This window comes from Pollachius pollachius, assembly GCF_949987615.1.
Source record: "Pollachius pollachius genome assembly, chromosome: 5".
Lineage (NCBI taxonomy): Eukaryota > Metazoa > Chordata > Actinopteri > Gadiformes > Gadidae > Pollachius > Pollachius pollachius.
The window spans coordinates 15,776,847-15,804,578 of record NC_136938.1 but is presented as its reverse complement, the minus strand read 5'-3'; the positions used below and the strand labels follow the sequence as shown (position 1 = coordinate 15,804,578).

General features: G+C 41.1%; 1 protein-coding gene across 2 annotated transcripts in view; it reads left to right on the top strand.

Moving 5' to 3' along the window:
* The first annotated feature begins 2,786 nt into the window (after positions 1-2,786).
* The window catches only part of itga11a (integrin, alpha 11a), a 52,524-nt gene continuing 27,578 nt past the window's right edge, over positions 2,787-27,732 (top strand). For both annotated transcript variants that reach the window (XM_079736794.1, XM_079736793.1), the window contains exons 1-10: positions 2,787-2,926; positions 10,794-10,908; positions 18,546-18,658; positions 19,206-19,297; positions 20,073-20,187; positions 20,310-20,437; positions 20,656-20,804; positions 21,350-21,494; positions 23,371-23,536; positions 23,733-23,803. In XM_079736794.1, the coding sequence (XP_079592920.1) occupies positions 2,878-2,926; positions 10,794-10,908; positions 18,546-18,658; positions 19,206-19,297; positions 20,073-20,187; positions 20,310-20,437; positions 20,656-20,804; positions 21,350-21,494; positions 23,371-23,536; positions 23,733-23,803 (1,143 nt within the window). In that variant the 5' untranslated portion in view covers positions 2,787-2,877. The remainder of the gene's footprint in view (positions 2,927-10,793; positions 10,909-18,545; positions 18,659-19,205; positions 19,298-20,072; positions 20,188-20,309; positions 20,438-20,655; positions 20,805-21,349; positions 21,495-23,370; positions 23,537-23,732; positions 23,804-27,732) is intronic.

The following is a 27,732-nucleotide window of genomic DNA, read 5'->3' as shown; positions in this document are numbered from 1 at the left end:
TTTTCCATCTGCTCCCTGTGGACTTGACCCGCTGGCCGGCTTTTGCAGGAGAAAAGGGGAGAGGGTGGAGAGGATGGGGGGAGGGGGGGGTCTGTCCCTGAACAGACATCTATTTATTCGCACACTAACCCTTAATCCACAGGGTGAGTTTGGTAATTGTTAGCAGTCGCACTTGGGTGTTGAAGGGAACTCTGTAAAAGGTAAGGTAAGCGGATCATAGCTCCTGGGCGCAGGATCAGATTACAAGTCATGGTGAAGTATTGAAAAGGTATTAGATCTTAACTTTCCACACGCAACTCTACCCCCTTTATTTATCCTCCCCCGCCACCCCCTTTATCATTTATCTACAACCATTCACGTATTGCCCTTTCCTGAGAGAAAAAATATAGAACATTTTGGTCAGCAGAACAGGGAGAACTCTATCCCACCCCCTTTAGTGTATCCTGGAAACACTGACAGTAAGAAAGTCCAACTCCTTTGACTGCGTTGGCCCACCGCCTCCATTCAGACCTTATTCATTCTTCATTTGTCATGCAAGCTGATGTTTGGAGATTCTTAAGCTCCGAGTTCGTAACCCACAATACTAGGTAATGCGGTTCTTTTGAATTAAACGTACTGTTTATGCTCTATAAACTGTCATACAATTATTTTCACTGTAGATCTTTTTATAAATATTATGTTCACACATTTATGGATCTTATCCATCTTTATATGTACATATACATATATACTGATGAGTAAATCAGAAAAACAAAGATCAACATTATGCTACCCCAATGCTAATCTCTCTCTCTCTCTCTCTCTCTCTCTCTCTCTCTCTCTGTATTCCTCAGTAAATAGGTTTTATTGCATATGTTGTGTGAACACAACATATCTTTCCCCTGGACAGTTGCATTGCCACCCAAGAATTTAGACTTTTACAGTTGTCAACCCAGTTTGAGGGTTGGGACGAGGGGGTCAGAGGGTTGGGACGGGGTCCAGTATTAGGTGCACAGTTAATGTCCTGAGTTTAAAGGGAACAAGAGAGCCTGTAGTTTTCAGAGGAGAACAAAGTGATGAGGAGCAGCGGAAAGAAAACCCTCAAATGAGCTTTTAAGGACCCTGAATGAAAGAGAGCTTTGATACCTTTTCCTTGTTTTCCTTGTTTTTTTTTAGCTTGGTTATTCTAAATGTTTGGTTTTACTAATGTGCAGAAGTGTGTACATTAAAGAGAGACTTAATCTTCAAAAATAGAAAGAGGAGATTTCCGAAATGTCACACTTTGCAACTGGGTCAGAGGTTTATTTATTATAGAAATATTGCAATTATCTGATTCAAACCTTGATAGATAAAACAGACATCAACGTCTTCCTTTCTAATTGGACCCAATCATTTTTTGGTGCTGCTAAATCATGTAATCCACAATGTTGGCCGTCAGCCTTGACCAAGCCTCTCGGCTAAGGAAGGTAATATGCCTAGGTTAACATACATCTGTAAAGCCCATAAACGTGAAGAGAGCAGCACCAGTCTGGTAAAGCAATGCTAAGGCAAATCAACCATGTTGATTAGCCTCATGTTCAGCCACCGAGACGTTCCAGTCTTCTGTTGTATGTTTTATTGATTATTTTCCTACTGTTTTTTAACTATTGCCTCTGTTACTCTGCACTGTTGACTATTAGCGGAAACTACTGCAGCTAGTTCCTCTTATAGCTAACTTTACGATATTACGCAATTCAGATCATTATGCATAGTTGGGACTGGATGGTTGAACTGCAAGGGTATGAGGTAACATACAAACCTCAGATTTGAATGCCACTGTTAATATAGTGGTGGGGTTGTGGTCTAACCACAATGATGCCATGTGTGGTGCACAGCGTTTCAGCTTTGTAATAGGCCGATAGTTGATTGGCTTGATGCCGGACAAAGACTTACTTTGTTTTTAAAATATGGTTTGGCTCTCCCTTTGTATGTACTCTCTTCCTAAGGCACACAGCTACTGAGCCTGATGGATTTCAGCCTTGAATAATTTGTTTTGAATTTTACCAAGGTAATGAGGTAAGCTAGTTTGAATTCCTGATGCAAGTAGTTCCAGATTTATTTTGTATTGTATTGTATTAATTAAACTACGTTTCAGGTGTCCATTACGTATTTTTTATTAATACGGAACGCGCTGTTCTCGTCTCTGGTACATCCGTAAACACGCCTATGTTCAGATGTCTCAACCAAATGGTGCAAACCAAATCCAGACCACCAATAATGTGTCATATCCACAGCATATACCCTATTTTAACTCACTGTTTACATTCGCCTTGTAGGTGTCAACTAGAGCTTTTCCGCACCAAAACCAAGACTAGAACTGCTACATTTACTATTTGTGTGTGTGTGTGTGTGTTTGTGTGTGTGTGTGTGTGTGTGTATGTTGGATCTAGTTTCACACACACACACACACACAAACACACATACCCATACATATATACGCGCACACCCACACACACACACACAAATACACACAGACAGGGACACACACAAACACACACACACTCTCACACTGGATCCTGCATGCTGGGGTTGAGGGGACCTCCTTCTTCTCCTACCGCAGCCTGCCTCTCGTCTCCTCCTTCCAGCAGGAGATATAGGAGCCGTCTGACTAGCAGGGCAGTCTATGAGAGCCGGGTCTTTAACAGTGCATGTGGCTGGCTCTCTCTGTCTCAACACACCCTGACACACACATACACATACACACACACCCATAAATCTGCACTGCCCTTCACATTAACAAACGCTAACACACATACAGATACCCATACATAGAAACACGCACACAAATACATACAAACACACACACACACACACACACATTAATACTGTATATATAATTCGATAGACACTGGTAAACTTATGGAGTACAACTGCTTCCTCGTGTTTTGGATCTGCATTCAGCTGCTAGGTGAGTGACAATGTGTGTGTGTGCATGTATCTGTTTGTGTGTTTATGTGTGACTAGTTTTTTTGTGTGTGTGACAAGTTCTTCACTTGATCCTGTCATTTTGCCTTCTGTTTTTAACTAACTCAGTGTCCTCACATGGCACTCATGCCCACAATTATACATCCTGAATAATGGGTTAGGTTTAGGGTCAGAAAAGAAAACAAACAATTCAGTTTCAGTTTAGTTTTTAGTACTTCTTCTTTATGTGTTGTACTGTTTGGACATAAGGTCCAGATCAACCAAAAAATGGAAATAGATAAAATAAGACTAAGTCCTGAGATGTGTTTGATTTAAAAGAAACGGAGGGTTCGATTGTTGACTACTGAGCTTTGGGGCCCTTTGGTGGACACTGCAGCAGCCACAAATGTTTTCAGTGAAAATAAAAAGGCTGTATCTTCTTCACATCACCTTACACTGCCTTTAGCTCCTTCTCCCGACGCCACATTGGCGGGGGATGTAGAAGGCGACAGCTTGAAGGTGTGTTCTGCCTCTGCCTTGGGATAGCGTTACTCTGACTGACTTTCATTGAAAGCAGCCGTCTGATTCTGGCAGGAAAGTTGATGCTATCTATTCACAATCAGGCGGCGCAGAGTTTCCATTGACCGGGAGAGGATGGCATGTGTCCCAAACTGGGGTCAATTACCAGGGAAATCACAATAGCAGCAACACGTTGAGGGAGAGAGGGAGATTTTTCCATCAACCATAAAGTGCTGAGTATTAGAACCTGATACAGGACTGGGTGTTATTAAAAATGTGGTCCTAGTTTATTTTTTGGGTGTATTTCCACTTTGCTATACATTATCTATTGCTCTCCCTCTCTCTCTCTCCCTCTCTCTCTCTCTATCTCCCCCTCTCTCTCTCTCTCTCTCTCTCTCTCGCTCTCTCATTGGGGCTCTGGTCATATGGCATGTGTTGGCAATGCTATCGTCAGGAAAATATAAACGTTGCTTTTCTTGGAAATATAACACATTCTCAGCTTAGTTATCTTCCGTACAGTTCAGAAGAGGACTTTACAGATCCCAGAGAATAGAATTTCCTGGTCAAAGAAACACATTCATCTTGCCTTTGGACGTGTAGGACAAAAAAGTGTTTGAGGGGGAGAGTTCCTCCCCTGTTCTCAGGGGAGGGACACGTAAATATTTGTTTCATTTGGTGGAATTTCTTGGAGCAGGGTCCTCGATTTGCAAGATAGCTGGTCTGGGGTGGGAGAAATGTTAAAGCTCTGTGAGGACAAGTTGCTGGCTACAAAAAGATTGTATACACATATATCACCCAGTCAACTTTCCAAAGACGTTGCTCTCCACCTTCCGGGTTGTGACGAACCTGGTTAGGGATGTCTGATCCAGCCTTGGGAGGCAGGCTGGGGAGATGAACAGTCAATTTAACAGCTGACTCGATGTTAACTAGCTTTTAAACAAGCCCTGGGTCTCCTGCATTCATGGGACTATACATACTTTTTAATACAATTTGCCAGATGTATGTATGCATCAATGTATGTATCTAATGAGTTATATATTGATTCTTGAAAGTCGTATAAAATATATTTATTGATTTAGAAATCAGCCTACAAGAGTAGCAGGAGACATGACAGGGGATGCACGGCTCCATAATACAATTATTAAACAACAATAAAGAAATCTGCTGACTATGACGTAACGTCAAAGTCATCAATAAATCACAAGTCCAACTGACCTAAACAAAATTGTTGGTCCTCAGTGTCATCAAATTGTTTAGCTAGGTCCACTGTGTATATATAACAGCTGCTTCCTACACAGAAAGGAACAGTGGCATACAGCTGTTTGTGTGTGTGATAGCTGGCCCTTATGCAGTGCATCCTGTATTGCTTGGCCTCATTCACTATCAGAGAGCAACTGTTTGAAACACTGGGAGGGCTCTTGGATTAGCTAAAAGGGTTGGACAGCTTGCTAAGACAAGCCCAGTTGGACGTTTTGTATCAGGAACATCTGCTGTAAGAACCCCTCATGCATTTACCTTGGCCTTAACTATTGTATCAGCCTGCCAAAATAGTCAGAAGTATATTGTCCATTATGGCGTCACTTTCCAGAGGAAATTGTGCGACCGTAAACCCAGAATGATGTTAAATCAATATGAAAATACTCATCAGATTGAGGAATTAGAACAACATATGTTTGCTAATGTGAATCTTATGAGCTAATTAGCTCATTCTAATCTTTTGCTTGTTGCAAATACACACCTCTGGCTATCCACCACATTTAGTTGCTGCAACGGAAATATCTAAAAAGAAAGGAAAGGGGAAAACTGGCCAACTGTGCATTCTGCACACTGCCTTAATCCCGTAATTATATTCTGCCCTACTCTAATTCCCCATCTTGGCCCTCTATGTGTGGAGCTGGTTCTAAAGCAGCCGGGCTGCTCTATGTCATTGGGTCTGTGGTCGGAGCTCCTGGGGCTTGGTGCCGGGCCAAAGGCCGCAGTGGACCAAGCGTGGGTCGCACCAGCAGCCACCGGCCCTGAGGTTTATTTATCTGGGCACCGCAGCCAGTACACAGGAAACCCAACATGGCTCTCTGACCCAGCATCAGAAGCCACTGATATTACTTGGGAATATTAAATTGCTGTGCCACGTTAGGGTCTGGGATTGAAAAGTGGAAAGCACTCCATTCTCATGCTTTAAGCCCCTGTGCCTCGCTCTAGCCATGGTGGTTCTTCCTGCCCTTATTTTCTTTGTAAGACAAAATGGGTCTCCAACGTCTATTGCACAAGCCCCCATGCTTGAAAGTCATGGTAGAACTTTCTATTGGCTGAATACTTTTTGCTTGTTTGTGTATTTTATCTTGCAAAACAGAGTTCCTGAGAAGTTTTTAATTTTTTTTTTGCTGGGTGGAATCAGAGGCCAACTCGATCTGTGAACCATTCATGGAACAGGAAATGACCAGTGTAGAAAACGAATCAATATTTAGACTAATGGAATGCACGCAAGGTGGCCATGCCATGAATATAGGTTTTCATAAGGTGGAACAAATGTTGGATGGTTCCTTTCCACACAAAATATCCGACTAGCTGTTCATAGTCATATGATGACCAGTCAGATGACCTACTCTGCAGACTTTTTTTTTTACCAGAAGAGAAACTTGCCTACAAAACTAGGGAATATATATGGAATATAGATATATTGAGTTTTTTAAATACTAGTCATTATTTATAGTTGATTCTGAGTATATTCTTTGTCGACATATTCTCTACTACCTCTGTTCCTGTATCTGCGCTCCTACTGTGGGAGTATACACTCCTTGGTTCTGCAATTTTAGAGCACTCCGAATGCATCCCCTAATTGAAGAATGTGGACTACTTCTGTTTTCTGTTAAGAAAACCCTCTTCTCAAAGAAACAGTTGCTTCATGTAACACCAACTTTGTAGCTCAGAAGAGTTTTGGACTGAGAGACCGCACACAAATACCACAAGTTGTGGAATTTTATTTGCTGTTGTTTTGGAATGTATATGGGATTGTGAGGTCTTTGGGGCTTGTCAAATCATAGATGAGGTGAAACTGCATGAATATTCATGGGTGTTCTCAAAAAGTCAGGAAAATGTTTGAAACACTTATTATTTTCACATTTTCTATTGCTCTTTGCTTTTAGGTATTGTTTATTTGCTGACCAACTAGCAATAGTAACTCAATAAGTAAATAAGTAGATGCATAAAAAAGTAGAATCGATCTCATCACATTTTAAAGTTGCAGCACTTCCAAATGTAGGTACCCACTGAACCAACTTTGACTTGACCTTGTCTGTATGCAATTTTATCACAATCAAAAATGATGATTGTTGGTGGACTGTAAAAGGTTGTTGATCATTCCTCCCTCTTGTTGCTTACATTTAGCATAACATCTCCTAGCAGTGGGAACAAAAAGAGACTCACTTGACTTGTCTTGACCCGAGATCCTTGACACTTCAAAAGCTGCCCTGCTCCATGTTCATTTCCATGTCCTTCACAGTAGGCCTACTTGCAAGTTTCTACTTTTACACAAACTGAGAAACATAGGGCTAGTGGGTGTCATAAATATATTGCCTTTTCAGCCCTTTGACACCTGTGATTAAGGGGTATACAAATGACATTTATTTGATTTTAATATAATTTCAAAAATGAAAAAGGGGCATCCTTTAGCCATTATAACCATGCGTTCACACCAAAAGCAAATCTGCGGCGCGATTACATACAAAGTCAAGCATTAGCAACCTGGCCAAAGTAACAATATTGTAACAACTACATTTTCCGCCCGCTCGTCGCGCTCGCTCAACCTCCAGTTGTAATTATACCCATAGCTATAATGTGGAAACCCCATTCGATAATGAAACAAATTTCTGAGAAAATGTTATATAATAACATTTTGCCTATAATGTAATGTTTTGGTTCACCTATTTCTTAATGAAGCAAGCATAATAATTTCTCCATACGTTATGAAGCAAGCATAATAATTTTCCACTTATAGGCCGTTTTCACGCATGTCTTCCGCATTTTTGACGCATTTATATATCAGGAGACTCGACACTGAGGGTGTTTCACACTTGATGGTGATTCATGCTTTATATGCAGACATCCATGTCATTTAGACATCAGTAGAATCAACGGGGACTTAAGTTTGCAAGAGGCGGTATAAGTGCGGCCGCTGTCACTGTAGTTTGTTTTGGTTTGAACCCAGACAAAATGGAGGCAGAATGGGTAGAACTCATCCCAATCACCTTAAATGTGGCTAAAATGATGCATCATATATTCCGTTGCATCCACAAAATCTGAAGTATCGATCGCTGAAAGATTGAAGCATAAGTTAGAGACAAATAGAAGAAACGACGAAGAAGTAAGGTGTCGTGAACGACTGCGTTACCTGAGAAAAAGAGCGTATTTTTTTGCTTCATTTCACATATAACAAACACGGGGACAAATGTAGTTGATTTCTGTGCTTTCCTGAGAAAACAGGGAGTGGAAGGACTGAACCCTATAATGTTCAGCCAACTGTTGTCAATAATAATATATATTTTTTTATGTACGCGTGCAGCCGTGAATTCATACATTGTTATTTATTGTATGATGTGTACTTTTAGGGTTATGATAAGACTCATCTTTAAGCGTTCACCACGAATGACTCAGCAGCGCCAACATTTAAATATTTTTCAACCATTCAGTGAATAAAAGGCAACAGGCTGATTATCATTTAGGGGGCCACTCAATGACATGCAGAAGTGTCATCAACACGCCCACTTAAGTGGTGTGAGAAATACAGACTTTCTTCTCCTCATTCACATATAAGGTAATTTACATTTCCTAAAGAGAAAATACTATTTCATCAGTAGTATTATTGAGGAGATTATCAATCTACAAATGACAAGATATGTTGTTCACACATACGGCCCATCAGGAGAATAGCCGGAGAAAATCAGGATTTACACGTGTGTCTGAAAGCAGCTAGTGTGAGAGTATTTGATTACATTATAAAATTAGTCAATTTATGGGATACAAGGGTTGTTCATTTGTTCAATGGAAAGTCTAGTATGTGCATGCAAATCAATTATTCAATAGCTTTAATTGTTATTCAGGGATCAATGTGGTTATCAGTTGCTGAAGCATAACTTATTAGCCATAGGGTTACTTCACCACCAAACAAAGAATTATCAGTTTGAAAGTTTGTACTATTTATATTCCGGTTTATTGTTGCCAGAATATCAATCCTCATCATCCCTTCCCTGACCTCAATTCCCATCCCAATCCCGAAATGTAATACTTAACAAAAAGCCTTGAAGCCTCTTTGCGTGATTACATTTTATTTGATGTCGGAAGTCATTGACCTGCCTCCAAACATACACACACACACGCACACACACACACGCACACACGCGCACACACACACACACACACACACACACACACACACACACACACACACACACACACACACACACACACACACTCACACCTTAACTTGAGCTTTTATGTTCCCCAAATGTTAGTTGAAAAACTTGTGCTTATCATTGAAAAATATATTCAATAGAGACTTTAGTAGGACAAAACTAAAATATATATATATCGTCAAACATTCTGCTCATTACACTCGGTATGTTTGGCAGTATCAACAGATTTTCTTTCTTTATCTACAATCCACAGCTTCCTAAAAACAGGCAATTTATTCATTCATATTCCAGAACAAACCCTATTTAAAAACTACAAATGTCCTTGTCGTGGTGATTACAGAATATAATATGGTTACAGTATACAGTGCCATGATGTAAAATACACGATAAGTGGTACACATCCTCATGATTGCGAAAAGTGACTAAGTGACTACTATGAGTACTACGACTTTACTTTTCACTATGACTGAGTTATGAGCAGGATATTGGTATGTTTTTAGATAACAATAACGTCCATCTTTTGTATGTGATCCTGTTTGCCCAATTTCTGTCAAGAGGTTTCTGCTTGAATCAATGATCAGATTTTAGCTGCTGGCTGATCACCATTCAACCTTTAGCTAAGGCAATTATAATAGATGTCTCAGCAACCGTGTCAATCAAATTGAATGACGTACACCTTCTGCTCTGCAAAGATTTAGGGATATATTTGTATCCCTTCAAGGTGTACGTAGGGTCTGGGTGTGGTTCTGACCTTATGTGCATATGTGCATATGGGGTGTCAGAAAGAGAGGTCAGAGAGGTTACTAGAATTAGGATCTCTGCTACATATGTGTGTCTTCATGTGTAATATTTGTGGGTGTTTGTTATTCTAAGGAGCTTGGGGTCAGGTGTTAGGGCCAGACCTCCATTTAGAAATGGGGAACGTTATCTTCACTAAATTATTCCAACCTATTCCAACCAAAAAGGACATAAATGTTACGGATACAAAACATTGGTCAGGCATGATCCAGCAATGTGGGTCTGATTGACAGTTCAAACAGCAGATTACAACACCTTCTCCTCCAAATGTGGCGACTTCCAATAATGGAGGATATTGAGCAGTATTTGGCAAGTATTTTTGCCCTTGCTTTTGTAAAGCCAACTAACCTGAGACCCCTAATGACAAGCCTATGCACGTGGCCCAGGCTGCCAAAGATAAGTACCAGATATAGACTTGAATCAAAACAGTATCCTATCTCCAGAATGAACACATTTCTATTGTTCTGATCAATGATCGTTATAGCAGGCCTGGTGGCATTTAAATGAGAGAACACAGATGTTTCTGCCAAGCACCTAGAAAACATTCGTTGTCTAACAACACAATTTATATGCATTGACACTGTTGGAGAAAATAAGGATGTAAACTCTTTGATACGGCAGCCGTTTAATATGTGTGACTGGATTCGATTACTTGCGCTTGTCCCTGATGTACTGTATACATAATGGTGAGTGGGAACAAGGGTACCAGATTGACAGGTTTAACTTTGTAGGGAATACCTGAAGCCTCGCTTTGACTGTGATCATTTGTATGTCTTCATCAGTAGAATAATTTACACACACACACACACACGCACGCACGCACACACACACACACACACACACACACACACACACACACACACACACACACACACACACACACACACACACACACACACACACACACACACACACACACACACACACACAGCATGGAAGTAATTTTAATTAGCAGCTATTTGGGTGGCATATCCTATTTCTATCTATAGGTAGTGTGGTACTGTATCTCTAATGGTCGTTTAGGTCATAATTGGGCTTCAGTTCACTGGTCAATATAATGGCCAATCAGATGAATAGCTACATCGTAGTTCATCGTAGTTGCTCCACTAATGTGACTACGTTTGTCTGATTGCTTCTTCCTTCTAGGATTCCATGACTGCTTCAACATTGACGTAAAAAACTACAGGATCATCAAAGGTCCAAAGCAGGCCCAGTTTGGATACACTGTCCAGCAGCACACATCTGCCGGAGGAGAGAAATGGTGAGTGGTTTGTTTTATGACTTAAATCTGTCTGATAATTATCTGGTTAACAAGCAAGAAAGTTATCTTGCAAGCTTGCTAGTAAGTAAGTTAGTTAGCAAACAAGTTTGTTTGTTTCTTAGATGATATGCTCCCTAATTAGCGAGTTGATTAACACTTAGTTAAGCTAGTTATTTTGTTAGCTTGCTAGTTAGGTAATTCATTTTGTGAACTAACAAGCTCATAATTAGTTAGCCTATTAACTAGCTAGTAAGTTAGTTAGTCACCTACCTAGTTAGCTATTTGGTGAAATAGTGGGACTTAATTGCAAAGTCGTGAGTGGATCGGGATTCAGTTGAATAGCAGTTGGTTGGCACATTATCTCCCTGTGGAAACACTATGGAAAAAGAGGCCTTCTGCCATCTTCAATTTCTGTCAAACAATCATGGCTTGAGCAATTCAAAATGTTAACCTCAGGGTTACAGCTATTTAAGCACATGTGCATGAACAACACACGCACACACACACACACACACACACACACACACACACACACACACACACACACACACACACACACACACACACACACTCGCCAGCACTGCTGTCAAGTATTTTGCTTGGCTAACGTTAACAGTCTCACCTGGTTGTCACACAAAAATTACTATTGTTGATTTAATCAAATGTTCCAGTGAATGACTTCTCGTGCTGTCATCAAGATTAGATGCTTCAGCTTTGCTCTCGCAACATTCATCTTTGGTTGTGATAATTCCATATTTCACATTCAGCATATTACCTCATAGTGGGCCTCAGTCTCCTGCACACTATTATTAGTCCAATCGGAATCTTGAGGAGGCCAAACTGTGTTTCTGGCATCTCCAGTATGGCTGCTGGCCAGCACACGATGGAGCAATGCCCAGATCCCGCTAGGCTTCTGTGTGTTTGGATGTGTGAGGAAAATGTTTTATTCATTGTGTGTGTGTGTGTGTGTGTGTGTGTGTGTGTGTGTGTGTGTGTGTGTGTGTGTGTGTGTCTGTCTATGCATGTGTGTCTGTGTGTGTCTGTGTGTGTGTGTCTGTGTGTGTGTCTGTGTGTGTGTGTGTCTGTGTGTGTGTGTGTGTGTCTGTCTGTCTGTCTGTCTGTCTGTCTGTCTATGCATGTGTGTCTGTCTGTGTGTGTCTGTGTGTGTGTGTGTGTGTGTGTGTGTGTGTGTGTGCTCATGCTTACGCACACACATACACAAACCACACATACGATTCGACTTTACTACTTCAGTGGTAACAAGAACCATGCCAATGGTTCAGCCATCTAGGCCCTCCTCACCTCCGTGACAACATCAGCTCACGCAGCGCAATAAATTTCCTCTAAGGATACAATATGTGATACATTTGACGGACATAAGACGCACGGCCCATACAGAGACAGCAGTGTTTAACCTCAATAGAGTTCATATAAAGAGTGTTCATTGTCCTGGGCCAATGTGCTTCAATGTTCTGCTTGGCACCTTCTCCTACCTCTTCCATCCCCCTGGCGGTCTGGGATCAGCATATGATGCTCACCCTCCGTGTGTGTGTGTGTGTGTGTGTGTGTGTGTGTGTATGTGTGTGCGTGTGTGTGTGTGTGTGCATCTATAGAGTAAACTGCCCAAATGGGATCTTGAGACGGTTGTAGTTGGCATTGTCTATGTATAGTTAGTAGATTATGAGCCTACACATACAGACCCTGATGATCCATGGAAGCTTAGAAGCTGTAGGTCACTTCTCCACTCTAACTCTTTATGTATCTCTTTAGATCGCGACGGAGAGTTTTCTATCATTCACAAGTCATTTAATTAGGCACTATTAGGAAGAAAGAAGGAAAGAAGGGGAGTTTCAAGTTTTAAAATACATCCTAATTGTAAATGTATTCGATTTTAAAACTTTTCCTATTCATAAGCAACTTAAACATATATTAATACAGTTTTAATTATGTCTCAAACAACTCATTATCCAAGCCCCAGTTTTTTAAGGCTTTCAAGATCTTCTTCCATTTTGTGTGAGAATAGAGAAGAAAGAAAGGCATGAAAAGGAAAGCGGGGAAGGAAGTAAAAAAGACTGTGACATTGAATGGTCGAATTAGGTTGTTTCCTGTCACATCTTTAATTTTACATCAGAACGACAGTAAAGAGGTCATGCTCCAATCTAGCAGGAAGGAGAGTCACGTGAAGCTGCAGGGACACTGACTAAAATCCAGGCTTTATATCACGCAGAACTAAAACTTGTCAACCATGCTTAAGGATCCCATGGGCTGGATCTTAATGTGGCTGTCATGTGGGGAACAACAGCCCAGGGGAGATACTCACTGGTCCAAAGTCAATGTCCACAGAGAGGGGAGAAATTAAAACATTTCAGCACTGAGTACAAAACAGATTGTGGTTTGTTGTCAAGAGCGTGAAACCAATTAGAGATGTTGACTTTTGGCATAAATTCAAATGCTAAACAAATACCACTATTAGGCTTAAAAGCTATGGGATCCGTTCAGGAGAGATTCCTTGTGTCTCTTTTAACTAGATGTTGTTACATTTAAGTTGAATAAAAAGCTATTTCAACAATAATGATACAGCCCTGATCACTCACAGCAAAATTCTACATATCACATGAGCCTCAATCTTGTATTTTATTAATATTTTAAGCCCTTAATTACAAAATGGCTTACCCTAACTTACAATGTAACTTATCTATATTCAACATGACCTTGGCCCATACCCCACACTGTGTGTGTGTGTGTGTGTGTGTGTGTGTGTGTGTGTGTGTGTGTGTGTGTGTGTGTGTGCGTGTGTGTGTGTGTGTGTGTGTGTGTGTGTGTGTGTGTGTGTGTGTTAATGTGACAAAATAACAGTGGTAGTTTGTAAATTGTGCAGGCCTGGCAGATGATGAGAAACAGACTTCAAGGTCAACGCCAAGCGAGTTCTAAGTAGTTTTATGAACTGTTGTCTGTGTGCTCGATTCCCAGTTCATATGCATCCGTCATACTTGTCTAGTCCAAACAAACCTCAAGAGTGGTGTGTTTGTACGTGTGAGTCATATGGAAATATATGAAAGAGAGAATGATAAAGGGAGTGGGCGATTGAGAGGGCTACTAATGAGAAGATAAAATTCCAAGGGTGATTGTGCATCTGTAATTGAAAACCAATTTGGAATGTCTAAAGTTTCCTCCATATTGACGCAAGTAATGTGATATATTTCACTCAAGGACTTTCACCCATGAGTTAGCTACCAATAAAACTGAGATTTACATTGCTAAATTATATTGTCCATGTGGATACAGATATTTGCCAAGCAGCACCTTCAACCTCTGAACTTCAACTTTTGACTACCAGAAAAAACAGCGCTGTATTTGGATAGCAACAGGATCATTTCAAAATAGGAGCTCTTTATGTCCTGAACTCTGAGGCAAGACAGGCAAACCAAACTAACTAAGAGCAAAAACAAAACAAAAAGTGATGGGAAAAGCGGTCTTCTTTAATCCTTTCATCCCCGCTGACATTAACAGAGGACATATCCCTCTCCAGAGTTCTTCACTTAGCGCCTTAAGCAGCTCCTGATGTCTTATCAAGGTATTTTGACAGATGCTGTCCTTAAACACTAGAGCTGTCCCATCCAGCCAAAGGGTCAGCGGTGTGTCAACAGTATGTCACTGCCTTGCTGGTCCGCCTGACATGACGGGCTTCTAAACAGTCTGGCAGACGCTGTCTTCAGGGAGCCAACAATCCTGGACCCATTTAACCCCCCAGAGAATACCTGAATACCTTGACCACAAAGATCCAGCGACCACCTTCTATTCCTGCTCCCTTTTGTTTGTTTTTTCAGAGGGTCAGTTCTGGGTCCCTCCGGTAAAGCCCTGACCTTTTACTCCTCTGCACTGTCAAGAGTGGAAAACCAAAAAGGAGGAGGAGGAAGTGGTGGTGATGCTGTGCTCACCTGGTCCCAAATAGAAGCTGCTTCAAGGCTTACTTAGTTTGTCCTCTTGAACGGCGAAAAGCACTGTCTGCACCAAACATAACGGGGAGCAGCTCAGATGGAGTTTCTAATATTATATAATATAGTCATATTTTGAATTTAATAATTATATATACATATGAGTTATTTATTTTTCTTTGTTCATGCCATCGTATTATAGATATTCTGATTCACATAACCACACTTCTGACTACAAACTCTCAGACGTCTGGGTCGATTTAAGCCAAACTAGCACACATTGTGCAGTTGTCATACTTGATACAGATGGAAATTCCCTATGAAGAACAAAAAATGGGTAGAGGGGGCTGCAGGTGGGGGCTGGCACATGTCCTAATCAGACTGATTACCGTACAAAGGTTCCATTTCCCTAACGTTTTTCTATTTCGCAGCCAAGCGAGTTTCCTTCGAGTTTCCTTCACATTTCTGAGGTCATGTTATGCAACATTTTCTGTCAAGAGCTCTGGTCCAGACCTCAACCACGGCATCTTGGGGGGATGGAGGTCTACCGATGCATGATTAAATGGTACTGAACAGCAAAGCTTGTAATGGGGACTTTCAGATTGCATGGAAGAATTCTCCCCCTGTTGCTTTCTTTATTTCTATTTTTGCTTTTGAATGTGCATAAAATAACGAAGGATCACTGAGCTACAGCTAATGGGGTTGTAGCCGTCATAAGAAAATTTCTTCCTCTCTTTACCAACATGGAATGTGATGAGCGAGGCCCTAATGAGGCTGTACACACAGACCTGGGGTTTGATGAGCGGTTTTCTTTTTTTGGCCTGGATGTGGTTTCTCGGTGCCAGTGGTATCCACATTAATAACAGCATTGGATGTGCACATCCTCAAACCCTAATCCTCGGTAACCATGGTAAATAAAAATATTCACGCACCAATGTTATTTTTTTCTGTGTCATTACCATGACCTCAGCTCTGATTCCTGTTCGACCCTAGCGAGGGGAAAAGATGATTGTTTGAACAGATTCTGGTGAAATCAAGAAGGGCAACTCTAAAGAATAGTCCAAAAAGCAACAATGGTTTTCTTTCATGAAGGTGGACATGTCCTGAACTGAATTACTGTTCAAGTTTATTTTCGTGCTTGAGGAAATCCAATCAAAAGTACAGTTATAATTCAGATATTAATAGCTATGCAAATATTAATGCTGATGTCTGGGCCTTCAAGACTCTGAGAGATGGATACTGTAGGGTCTGCATTATTCGTTGTATGCCTTGATATAACAGGATGTGACTGCAATGACTTTGTGTGATTCAAGTCCACACGAACTGGAGATGACAAATGCTTCTGTCAAATAACTTTCTGATAGGAGATGTAATCTGTGCCTGACTTCTCCCTATCCAGAGTTAATTTGAGTCATACTTAAGTTTAATACATTTTTTGTTAAGCTTTCACAATCTATTTGTGTCTTTGATCACAACCACCACCACCTAACATGCTGTATGATTATCGACATGGAGAACCAAATTAATATAGAAGTACTGTGTTCTATGTAATGCTTATGATTTATATGGCCCTGATTGTGAATGTTGTCGTCAACTGTCAAATGCTGTTCTCTAGGCTTTATTAAGGGGGCCTATTTTAAATAGAGCCAAAGGTGTAGGGGTAAGATTTAGATACATTTTGAAAGCTTGCCATGCGGCGCCCTTAAAGCCCTCACTAGCGATTGCCGGGCGTCTGGTTTTGTTATCATGGTGTCGGGTGTTTCTCGTTTGGGGGAAGGAATTTGGTTGTTGCCTGCTACCACCACTTGTATGATTTTAGTTGGTGGTATTCCAAGTTGACCTTTGCAATGCAGCTGTTCAGGTACTGTATTGAGTCTCAAGATACAACTTAGAATCTGGTCATTTGAGCATGGTGACACAGTTTTTAGAGTTCTTCTATGGAAAAAAGTCTGCTTCCTCACGGAGTTCGATGGTTGCAAGTTCCTTGTTTCCCTGCCATACACACACTCATATAGTCGTGCACATTTCACAAAATTACTCTGCGCTGTTTACCCAAGCCTTGAGTCATTTTTCAACACTACTTGTCAACTTCTCTCATAACCAGACCGTCTACACATTGTGAGTGAGCGTAAGTTTGGTGTTGTATTGACTTCTTCTGTCTGTATCATTTTTTTTCACCACAAGCAAGCTGCACTTGAAATTTCTTGGAATTGGCAGTTTTACGGTTAATGCTCAGCATTGCTCCATTCTCAGTTCAAATGCATCACTCATACTAATCTAGGCCAAACCTCAAGTCAATGTGTTGGTGCGTGTGTGTGTGTGTGTGTGTGTGTGTGTGTGTGTGTGTGTGTGTGAGAGAGCATGAGTGTGTGTGTGTGTGAGTGTGAGTTTGTGTGTTCGTCTGATTGTACACGCGAGTGTGTGTATGTCTGATCGTGTGTTTGTGTGTGTCTCTGATCATGTGTGTCTCTTCTTGTGTGTGTGTTTGTGTGTCCGTCTGATTGTACACGCGAGTGTGTGTATGTCTGATCGTGTGTTTGTGTGTGTCTCTGATCATGTGTGTCTCTTCTCGTGTGTGTGTCTATGTGTGTGTTTGTGTGTGTGTGTGTGGACATGTGGCTCTAGGGTCTAACCCTAACCCTAACCCTGACTCTGTAATGATGAGGGCTCTATGATGGACACCAATGGTGTCAAGGAGCCTGCAGAAGTCAGCTAAAGTTAGCCTTTCTCCCCTGCAACTTTGGATGAGAAGTTACTCTAAAAATGTCATTTGTGGTGTGGCATAGTATGTTGATTACTTCAGTAAGAATGCTATCAAGAGACTTATGAGACCGACTATTAAGCAGAGTGCATATGAAGACCATTAGATACACTGATACGAAAAAGATGTAGACTTTGAAACATCTGCAACAACAACAACAGCTGGTAAACATAAAAAGACACAGGCCAGATTAAATCCTAAAGGAAAATTGCTAATTCCTTTGGAGGCTTCCATCGACCCCCAGAACTCTGAGGTAAACACTCGGGCAGTTTTATGTGCTCTATCACATCAAGTAAAACCTTATATTGATGTTTATACGCACCACACTGACCTGGTCCTAGTACACAACTACAAAGACTTCTTCCAAACAACATCACCGTACAATCATTTCCTAAGAGCTGCCGTTTCCTCTATTTGAGGAAAAACATATTGTTTGAAGACCATTAGCCAGTTTGTTTTGGATTAGGTTGTCTCCTGGGGACACAGGGTCATTCCCTATATGTCTATTTAACTCCTCCGTGAATGCTTCTGTGTGATGTGTATATCTGCATGCCTGTGTTGGTGTGCGGTATGTGGGTCGGTTGTGTAAAAACAGCGATGGCTGACCTTTAAAGCTCCCTATGGGATAGTGTGTTTGACCGAGGTCCTTGGCACAGCGGGGTACCATCCATGCGTTTAGTTTGCGTGTCACTGGAGGTAATGGACATCTGGTTTGTTTTCTGAACGGATATTTAACAACGTAGATGGCCCAGGCTTGCTCTCATTGGTAAACCTTTCTAACTCCTGTCAGGGATATTGACGTGTTCGGACACCAGGTCAGCTTCCCCTTAACCTTTGGGTTGTAATTGAATAGTCTTTGACTATTGAGTTCAAATCCTTTGTATTTTTTTGTTGATACTGACTAGTTGTATGTAATTATTTTTGATGTTTACTTTTGGCAGGTTATTAGTTGGGGCTCCCAATGAAATGAATGGACCGTACCAGACAGGGGATATTTACAAGTGTCCACTGAGCAAGAAAAACAATGGAAACAGCTGTTCCAAGCTAAACCTAGGTACAGTATTAACACTCTTGCACTCATCACACGTTTTTTTTAGAGGTGGAGAAATCAATATGCATGTGTACATTGATATAATATGAAATACCATTACCAATAACACAATTATATCTCACATCCCCCATCATTTGTCATATGTCCTTCTATCAACATGCATTGTTACTTTATTGTGTTTTTCTGTGTGCATGCATCTACGTGTCCCTGTCTGATTGGTTGCTTAATTGTCTTCCTGCGTTTTCTTCTGCATCCAATTTAATTCATTATGGTGAGACCAAAAGACCACGAAGCATACCGTAAATTCCGACCTATCCCTGCTATTTTCCAGGTTTATTTACACATCTACATCTGTGTTCTACCGCATCGCACCACCGCATGCACTATCAAACACGTGTGCCATATATTCATACACACATACTGCTCTGTCAAGTTAACTCCGGGATCTAAGGGAGGTGGGTTTAATCTGGAAACAATCAAGAACCCAATTTGAGGGGGTTTAGCTTTGTTTTACAAAGGGATGACACGAATGCTGTTGTTTTTCCTTAAGGAAGGATATCTCTGACCAATGTTTCGGAGCGGAAGGACAAGATGAGACTTGGCATGACCCTCACGTCCAACCCCAACGACAACAGCTTTGTGGTGAGTGCCCCCTTTGCCATTTCGTTTTTTAACAAGCCCAAAGTTGTTGAATGTCTTAATGGAGCCGACATGTTCAACCGAACGGGGGCCCACGAATCTCCTAACCTCATGATACACTGTACGCCTTTCCATGATCTGTGGCTGAGCATTAATCTGAGCACTAATCCAGCATGCTTCTAAATATTAGACTACAGTGGCCTATGGAACTGGGGAGTCCAAATGCAAAACACAGACAAGGGTTGAAATAGTTTGAATGTTTGTTTGATGGGAAAGGAGCAGCAGCTGGTGGATGCAGGAGGCCAGCCGGGTCAGTGTAGGAATCAGGAAGAACAGCGCTGCGGTAGTGAGATAGCCTGAACAGGAGCAAAATAATCTTGATTACAGGAATTAAGATACATAGGAACCAGGAACCCTACTAACGGAGTTAGGCTCTTTGACGATCTAACGATGAATGATTGAGAAGCCGGGGTATATAAACAGGAAGTGTTGATTAAGATGATCATCAGGTGTGTCTGGTTGAGGTGCAGAAAGGAGGACTCCGGAGAAGTTGAAGTCCGCTAGCTCCGCCCATAACTTGATAAACAAAGAAAGACAAACCACACAGAGTGATCCCAGCTCCCACTAGGATCCACGGCAGACACTGTAACAGATACGATATTATAATAATTTTGAGTGAACCAAAAACAAGTATGACATTGAGAAAGCAAAGAATCGGGACACTGACATGAATCATTTCTTTCCCCCATCCCTATGTGACACATATTTGATCTCTCAGGCCTGTGGGCCTTTGTGGTCCTACGAGTGTGGCAGTTCATACTACAGCACTGGGATCTGCTCCAGAGTGAACTCAAGCTTTAAGTTCTCCAGAACCATTGCTCCAGCCTTTCAAAGTAAGACCAAAGCCTTTGTTCTTTATTTTGTTGTCTGGGGTTTTGTGACAATGATTTTGGTGTTGTTTTGAGATGAAATTGTACTCCAGGCATTACTCCATCTCCATATTCTTCCCATTCAGGATGTGAAACCTTCATGGACATCATGATCGTTCTGGACGGCTCCAACTCCATCTACCCATGGTATGAAGTGCAGGCCTTTCTCATCAACATCCTGCAGAAGTTTTACATCGGACCGGGACAAATTCAGGTGTGTATGCTTAGAAAGGATTTCCCGCATTGGATGTGTTGCATTTAGAAAAAACTATAACTATTATAACGTGATTATTGTTGCCTAACTCTACTTGTAATTCAAGTTGTTTGCCTATCTGCTACTATAGGATAATTCTATCAACATAAAAAATATGTATTGTTCGAAAACGTTATCAAGTGAGAGTCACCTCAATGCAGCTGTTTCTCTACCGACAGGTTGGAGTTGTTCAGTATGGCGAAAAGGTGGTGCATGAGTTCCAACTGAGCGACTACCAGTCTGTGGAGGAGGTGGTGAAGAGGGCGCGCAGGATTGAGCAACGTGGAGGAGAGGAGACTAACACAGCTCTCGGCATTAAAGTTGCGCGGTAATGCCTTCCACAGCCCCCACAATCCCCTGCTAAACACCCACATCAATATCATTCATATTTATTCAGAAAAGACCATCATATATATATATATATATATATATATATATATATATATATATATATATATATATATATATATATATATATATATATCCTATCCTATAATGAATAAACCTATATATATGACTCACCTCGGTAAACAAGGGACAGCAGTCATACAGGCATTTTGATTTTCCTATTTAGAAAAATTCAACGTAAAAGTTGTAAGCCATTTTAAAAGATTGTTTATTATTGTCAGTGCTTTCTTAGTTTCGGGGAAAATTGGGGATCATTTCCCAGACCAGATCCTTGACCGCCCATCGGGTTAAATTAAGTAACTGTTGCCTCAAGTAAGGCTGTAAACCAGGTTTTGCTGGGGGATTGAGGAGTTGTCCGAAGTATATTCCCTTAACATTTCAAACTACAGACAACATACCCTTTTTTTATGTTATTCAAGATATCTACAACTTGAAGGTTGCATGTTTGAATATGTATCTGTACAGCTCGGAAGGATTCAAACAAGGCGGCCGTCGGGGTGCAAAGAAGGTGATGATCGTGATAACAGATGGAGAGTCTCATGACAGCCCAGACCTCCAGCAGGTCATCGAGGACTGCGAGAAGGACGGCATCACTCGCTACGCAATTGCCGTAAGTGTTCACTGGTAATGTTCTAATCACCTAGGCTACCAGAGACCTTTTTAGGGTCACAATCACAAGATTCAATGGTTGATTGGTTCACGAGCCTAGCTCTAGCACTAACACAGTTAGGTCTGCAGCAGGGGACTTAACGTCAGTGGCTGAGTATTCTTCTCAGTGCTCTGAGAAGTTCCGTTCACTAAATCCACCAGAAAAGGTGGACATATGCTGCAAAAGTGTCATAAAGCCATAAAGCTACACCGCAGTAAAAGCTGTAGCTGCTCCAGACCACAGTTGATGCTTGCCATTCAGTATGGTTAATGACATTCTCCGTCAAAGCTGCTGGTGACGTTGGTTTATTGGCATCTAATAAGTGGTCTGAAGTCATTTTGTTGGTGAAACCAGTGGAATTGTTGACCGTATTGACATGGTGCCCTTAAATGGCTGTATCAAACACAGAAATAGTCTACGCATACCAGTGTTGGTAATAACGCCGTTTTAAAGAACGGCGTTAGGTAACGCCGTTATTTTTCATTAACGGGGTAATCTAACTAATTACTATTTCCGTCGTTACGAAAAATGCCGTGCGTTACTATGAATTGATTGAATAAACTGCGTAATCCGAACGCACCCCTGGCTCCAAACACAAACCGCTAGTGAGGAGGCCGGGTGGGTTAACAACGAGATAAGCGATTATGATTGGCTAAGGCAGAGTCATGTTTCATGGTAGCCAATCGGAGCCAGTGTTTTTACACACAAGCCAGGACACGCGCGCCACACATGCGCAAATGCACACGCCAAACAGATTCGATGAAGCAGCAGAAATGGCGAGTCCGAAGCAATCCGATGAAAAGTTGGCATTTTCTGTAGTATTTGGCAGATGTTCCACAGCCTTTGCAACCAAGCAAAGTGAAATTCAGGCCCGATCCACACTAACCCGGGTAAATGTTCGGAATGTTTTGCATCCACGTTCCACACTGAAATTATTTTGATTAACAGTTGTTATGGTTACGTAACCCCGCCACGCCTCTCTGTTTGGATTACAGGCGCGCGATCAGCTGATATTTACAGTTGATCAGCTGTTAAATCATTTTCGACCCGGTCTTGTCCAGAATTGTCGTCTTTCGGTTTTTTTTACCATCACTGAAGAACATCAAGTACAGCGCTCGACTCCGACGTTGGAGCAACAAATATGTTTGAGCAAATATGTCGAGTTGTTTCTGCAGATAAATTAGTACATTGTACAGAGATCATCATTTGCATTTCACCTGCCATTTTTTTGATGAGCGTCTCGGTCTCGAGCGCAAGCTTGTGGCAGTGTCATGGCAGTGTCATAGCAACCGAACGTCATCGTTTCTGAAAGCCTCCGTCTACCCTGTCCACACTACAACCCGAACCCAGCGTTTTCACATTTATCCACCTCAGCGATTGTTTTCGGAAAGCATCGTTTTCAGTGTCGGAATTCTCGGGCTAAACGGATAAATATTTATGCGTTTGTAGATTTACCCGGGTTAGTGTGGACGGGGCCTCAGTTGGAAGCATACCAGGGCCTTGAATGGGCAGTTTAACCATTTAACACATTAAGGCCAAGTGAAAACTGCTCAGAAAAATCCAAATTCTTTGACATATAGCAACTTTATATATATTTTTTTACAGTAACGCAAATAGTTACTTTCCCTGGTAATTAGTTTATTTTATTATAGAGTAATTCAGTTACTAACCCCGATACTTTTTGGAACAAGTAGTGAGTAACTATAACTAATTACTTTTTTCAAGTAACGTTCCCAACACTAACGCATACAAACAAGGTACTTCTTGTGATTGAAGATAGCTGACAGTAAGGATATATTATATGGATTGGAATTCACCTCTGTATTTTTTTGGATAGGTTCTTGGCTACTACAACCGTCGAGGAATCAATCCTGAAGCCTTTCTCAATGAAATCAAATACATTGCTAGTGACCCGGATGACAAACATTTCTTTAACGTGACGGATGAGTCGGCCTTAAAGGACATCGTGGATGCTCTTGGAGAACGCATCTTCAGTTTAGAAGGTATTTGCAATGTATTTCCACAATGTTTCTCGGAACTTAAGCATAACATTTAATAAAGCACTATAAGCTACCGTATGAAAACGCCAATATCCCTTTTACACATGGTTCAAGTGCACTTGTGCTGTCATGTGTTTATGGGAGTGAGGAATTCTCTGTTCTTACTGCTAAACTTCCAAAACCTGTTGGGTTTCCTCAGGGACCAGTAAAAATGGGACAGCGTTTGGTCTCCAGATGTCCCAGGCTGGCTTCTCCTCTCACAACATAGAGGTAAGGTTCATATCTGCCACCACATCTCCACATACCAACTGCTAATAAACAACGACAAACAGCATCCTCCATATGTTTTACTGGCTTTTCTTTTTTCTATTGAAGTAAATCTGTCTCATCGGATTTTGAAAATAAAAAGTCATTTAATTTCAATCACTAAATATTTATTTATTGAAATAATGTTTCTGGATTTTTTGCAACTGAATTTAACTCTTTCAATTTTCAACAAATCATTTTCACCTTTATTTTTCAATGTTAACTAATTCAAAATCAAATATTAAACATTAAAAAATCCAATGTGCAAAATTCTGACGCAAAATTCAATGTATACAATTTTACTTAAATATTTTCAACATCCCTAAATTCGATTCCTAAATTGTATGAAATTCAGTGTTAACATCCGGGACCCAAGGAAGAGCAATCAATACTAGATGCCTGATGGATACTCATTGGATACCTGACTTTGATGCGGGAAGGCATGTCCTAAGCAGGTTTTAGCTATGTCCAACAGCAACGGCTGTGATGATGGGTCTTTCTTTCTTGATACAAACACTAATTCTAAACAGCAATTTACACAGTAGCCTATAATAGGAAATGCTAAAAGGTAAATCAACGTCATTAAACACTGACTGTAGCTTTTTATGGGGAAAGAAGCAACGACGGTAGACCGTTCTAAGCGCCCTAGCCATTGTATGGGTCTGTAAAATGCTCATCAAATCAAATTTATATTTATGAAACATGTTCAATAAAAAGGAGGGGATCTTATGTTTTATTTATGTTTTTGTTATAATGCACACTGGGTTTTTTTTAACCCTTTTACCGTAGCTTATGAAATAAACGATGAACTTATGTCTGTATGTGAAATGTGCGTGTGTGATTGCAGTGACTTGGCTGGATTTGCATGCAGCGTAAGAGTAATTGAACGAGCCGACAGTATTGTGCACTGCGTGGCCACTGAAGCGGCAGCATCCTGTAGTTAAAGTGGAAGCACGGTATGCCTCAGGAAGAAGCATCCGACAGCAACCAGATTTTAATTTGTCATCCTCATATCTGTATCATGCCACTCGGTGAGCCACTTAACGTGTGCCTGGTAAGAAAAATCGAGATACGTTATTTCAATGCATAAATATTCAGTGCTTAAAATTCAATTGCTTTTTTGTGTTCATAATCCAATGAGGCAGATTTTCTATTTTTCTACATTATGACTAATTCACATTCTCCTCAAGACTATGGCCTCGTCCACACGGAGCCGAAACGGGCGAAACGATCCGGTTTCGTTTTATGCGGTTCAGGAATATCTCCGTAAGGATGGAGTCACTGCGAAATCGCATCGAGCTGTAGAAACGCTGTAGTAAATATACAAGGCGCTGGTTCTCCACAGAAAAAAGTGGAGAGCATCAAGCCTGCGCGCATACAGCCTGCGCGCTGTATACAAACATTCAGTCACGACGAGATTCAACCTTTTAAATTGAGCAGAAATATTTTTAATGTACAGTTAGTAATTACATTTATCAAGGGGCTTATTTAAAGCTACAAAAATGATACAAATAAAATAGTAAATAAAAATTCAATGCAACTCTGACGTCCCCCAGCTGGTGGGGGAATCGAATCCTAACACGAAACCGCATAGGTCCGGATAGATTTGAAACCACCTCCGAGGGTGGTTTCAGAAATGTGCGGTTTCGGGCACCGGATTCACCGACTCCGTCTGGACGGTCGGCCGAAACGCACAAGACTTATGCGGTTTCACCAAAACATCAGCTTCGTGTGGACAGGGCCTATATTGTCTCTCTCTCTCTCTCTCTCTCTCTCTCTCTCTCTCTCTCTCTCTCTCTCTCTCTCTCTCTCTCTCTCTCTCTCTCTCTCTCTCTCTCGCTTTCAGTGCTTCAGGTCATGCTGATAATGATTTCAGAGCCCCCTGGCAGTAGATCCACCACAGTATTTTCCACCTCAGCCACCCAACAAAGAGGAATAAGATACAGTGGTATCCCCAGGGAGAGACATATTAGTCAGATGTTGAGAGACGCTTGAGACAGCGGCCCATTTCACTTATTTTTGGTTCCCAGACTATAGGCATCTTTTTCTCTACTTCTTCTTCTTCAGTTCTATGATTCTTTGATGCTATCCCAGAGTGGATCTCTGCAGGTGTGTTGGCTTGCAGGCTTGCACTGACACATCTTAAGCAGAGCAATATGACAGGGACACGTTGAAGTATACACAGTGTACTTCTCTCACAAATTCCTTATTTTTTATGACTCCCCCCCCTTCCCCCTCCCCCTCATCCATTATTCCACAGTTGACTAGCGCTGATGCGACAGCTTTGATATTTTATTTCCAGCTTTCCTGCACAGCGCTACTTGTCTAGGGAGCAATAAAGATATCTGGTGCTTTAGACCAAAAACAATAAATAGAGACCAGAGGTTGCAGCTGGGTGGCAGGAATGACTGGAAACTCCATCCTCAAGGCTGCATTCCAGGGATGGCGCTGGAGAAGCTTGAAGGCTGGTGTCAACCATGAACTTGGAGTGTTGAGAGTAGGATCAAATGTTATTTGCCAACCAAAAATAAAAAGTCGGGTCTTAAATAGGGAAAAGCATGCCATCACAGAGCCCAGATGGTTTCGTTGAATGTGACATGTGCCAGCTTCGGAATATTGCTTATGTCATATATCCAGATGTGGCATGTGTCTTAGCAATTCCTCTATGTACCGTTTTACTATACCCACGGCCCCTCAAGAATAGTGTTTAACATTAGCTTCTGACCATACATGTGGACTACTGATTTTATAGAGCTTTGTATCTAATAGGGTTTGATTCTTTCATATAACAAAGACTTTACGTTGAGCATGACTTGGATTCAATAGGTTACTGGGTGTACCCTGTGTGCATTTCATTATGCTCATTCATGTTTCTTGGACTTAGCTATTATCTCCCCGCACTGATGTCAAATTGGCAACCGGAAAGGCCTCTGAACCACAATTATGGCCTGCTCTGAAATAATGATGACTGAAAAAAGCAAGCAAGGACATATTGTAGAATTGCTCGGTACCTTAAATGGCAAAATAACTGGTACATAATGTTGTTTTGGAAGTTGATTCAATTACCATAGTGACCAATTGCGCCAAACAGAGAACCACAAAACCTTACATTGCTGACAGACATTTCACGTTGTGCTAGAGCAAGTTTGGTAACAAGGCTTTTCCATTTCTTGAGAAAGAATAACAAGTGATTCAACATATGCTAACATTGGAAAATACTTTCTCTGCATATTGTGATCGGCATGAAACTGAGCCGATTAGCGACCTTTTAAAGTTTTATTTTCATGGATTCAAAGTGTGGTTAATAAAGCTAACCACGTTAGTAATTCCATTCTACATCTCCACCAGCAGGCAATTATTTACCAAACTAATAAAGCATTCACTTTAGGGAACTCAAGATGATGTTTCCCACGAGGTTCATATATTTGCCTCTGATTCTTTACAAATGTTTTTATTTTCTGTGTGTCTGTTGATACTGCCCAACTGCTATTATATATTTCATCATGACATTGTTATTTAAACACATTTGGGAAAAGGATGTAAGTCAGAGTCAGTAAAATGTGTTTGTTGTGGATGCATAAAGTTAGGTTCTGTGTCATTTAATGCTTTAAAGCAAAGGCTGGCAAAAAAGGGGCACAATCATTCAGCCAATGTAGACACATGTCTTGGTTGCGTAGTAGCACCATCGTCTACCCTGGACTGGTTGGCTCTTCTCCAACCGTGGAGACCATGTAACTCGTGATGGTGGAATGTTGCCAATTTAAGCATTTATGTTAACATTCCAGGGATAGTCACTTTCTCTGATGCCATTTGTTGCTTTCATGATAGCCTTCAAACGACTATCTTTTGAGAAAGCTGTCCCATAAATATCATATACAATTAAATAAACAAAA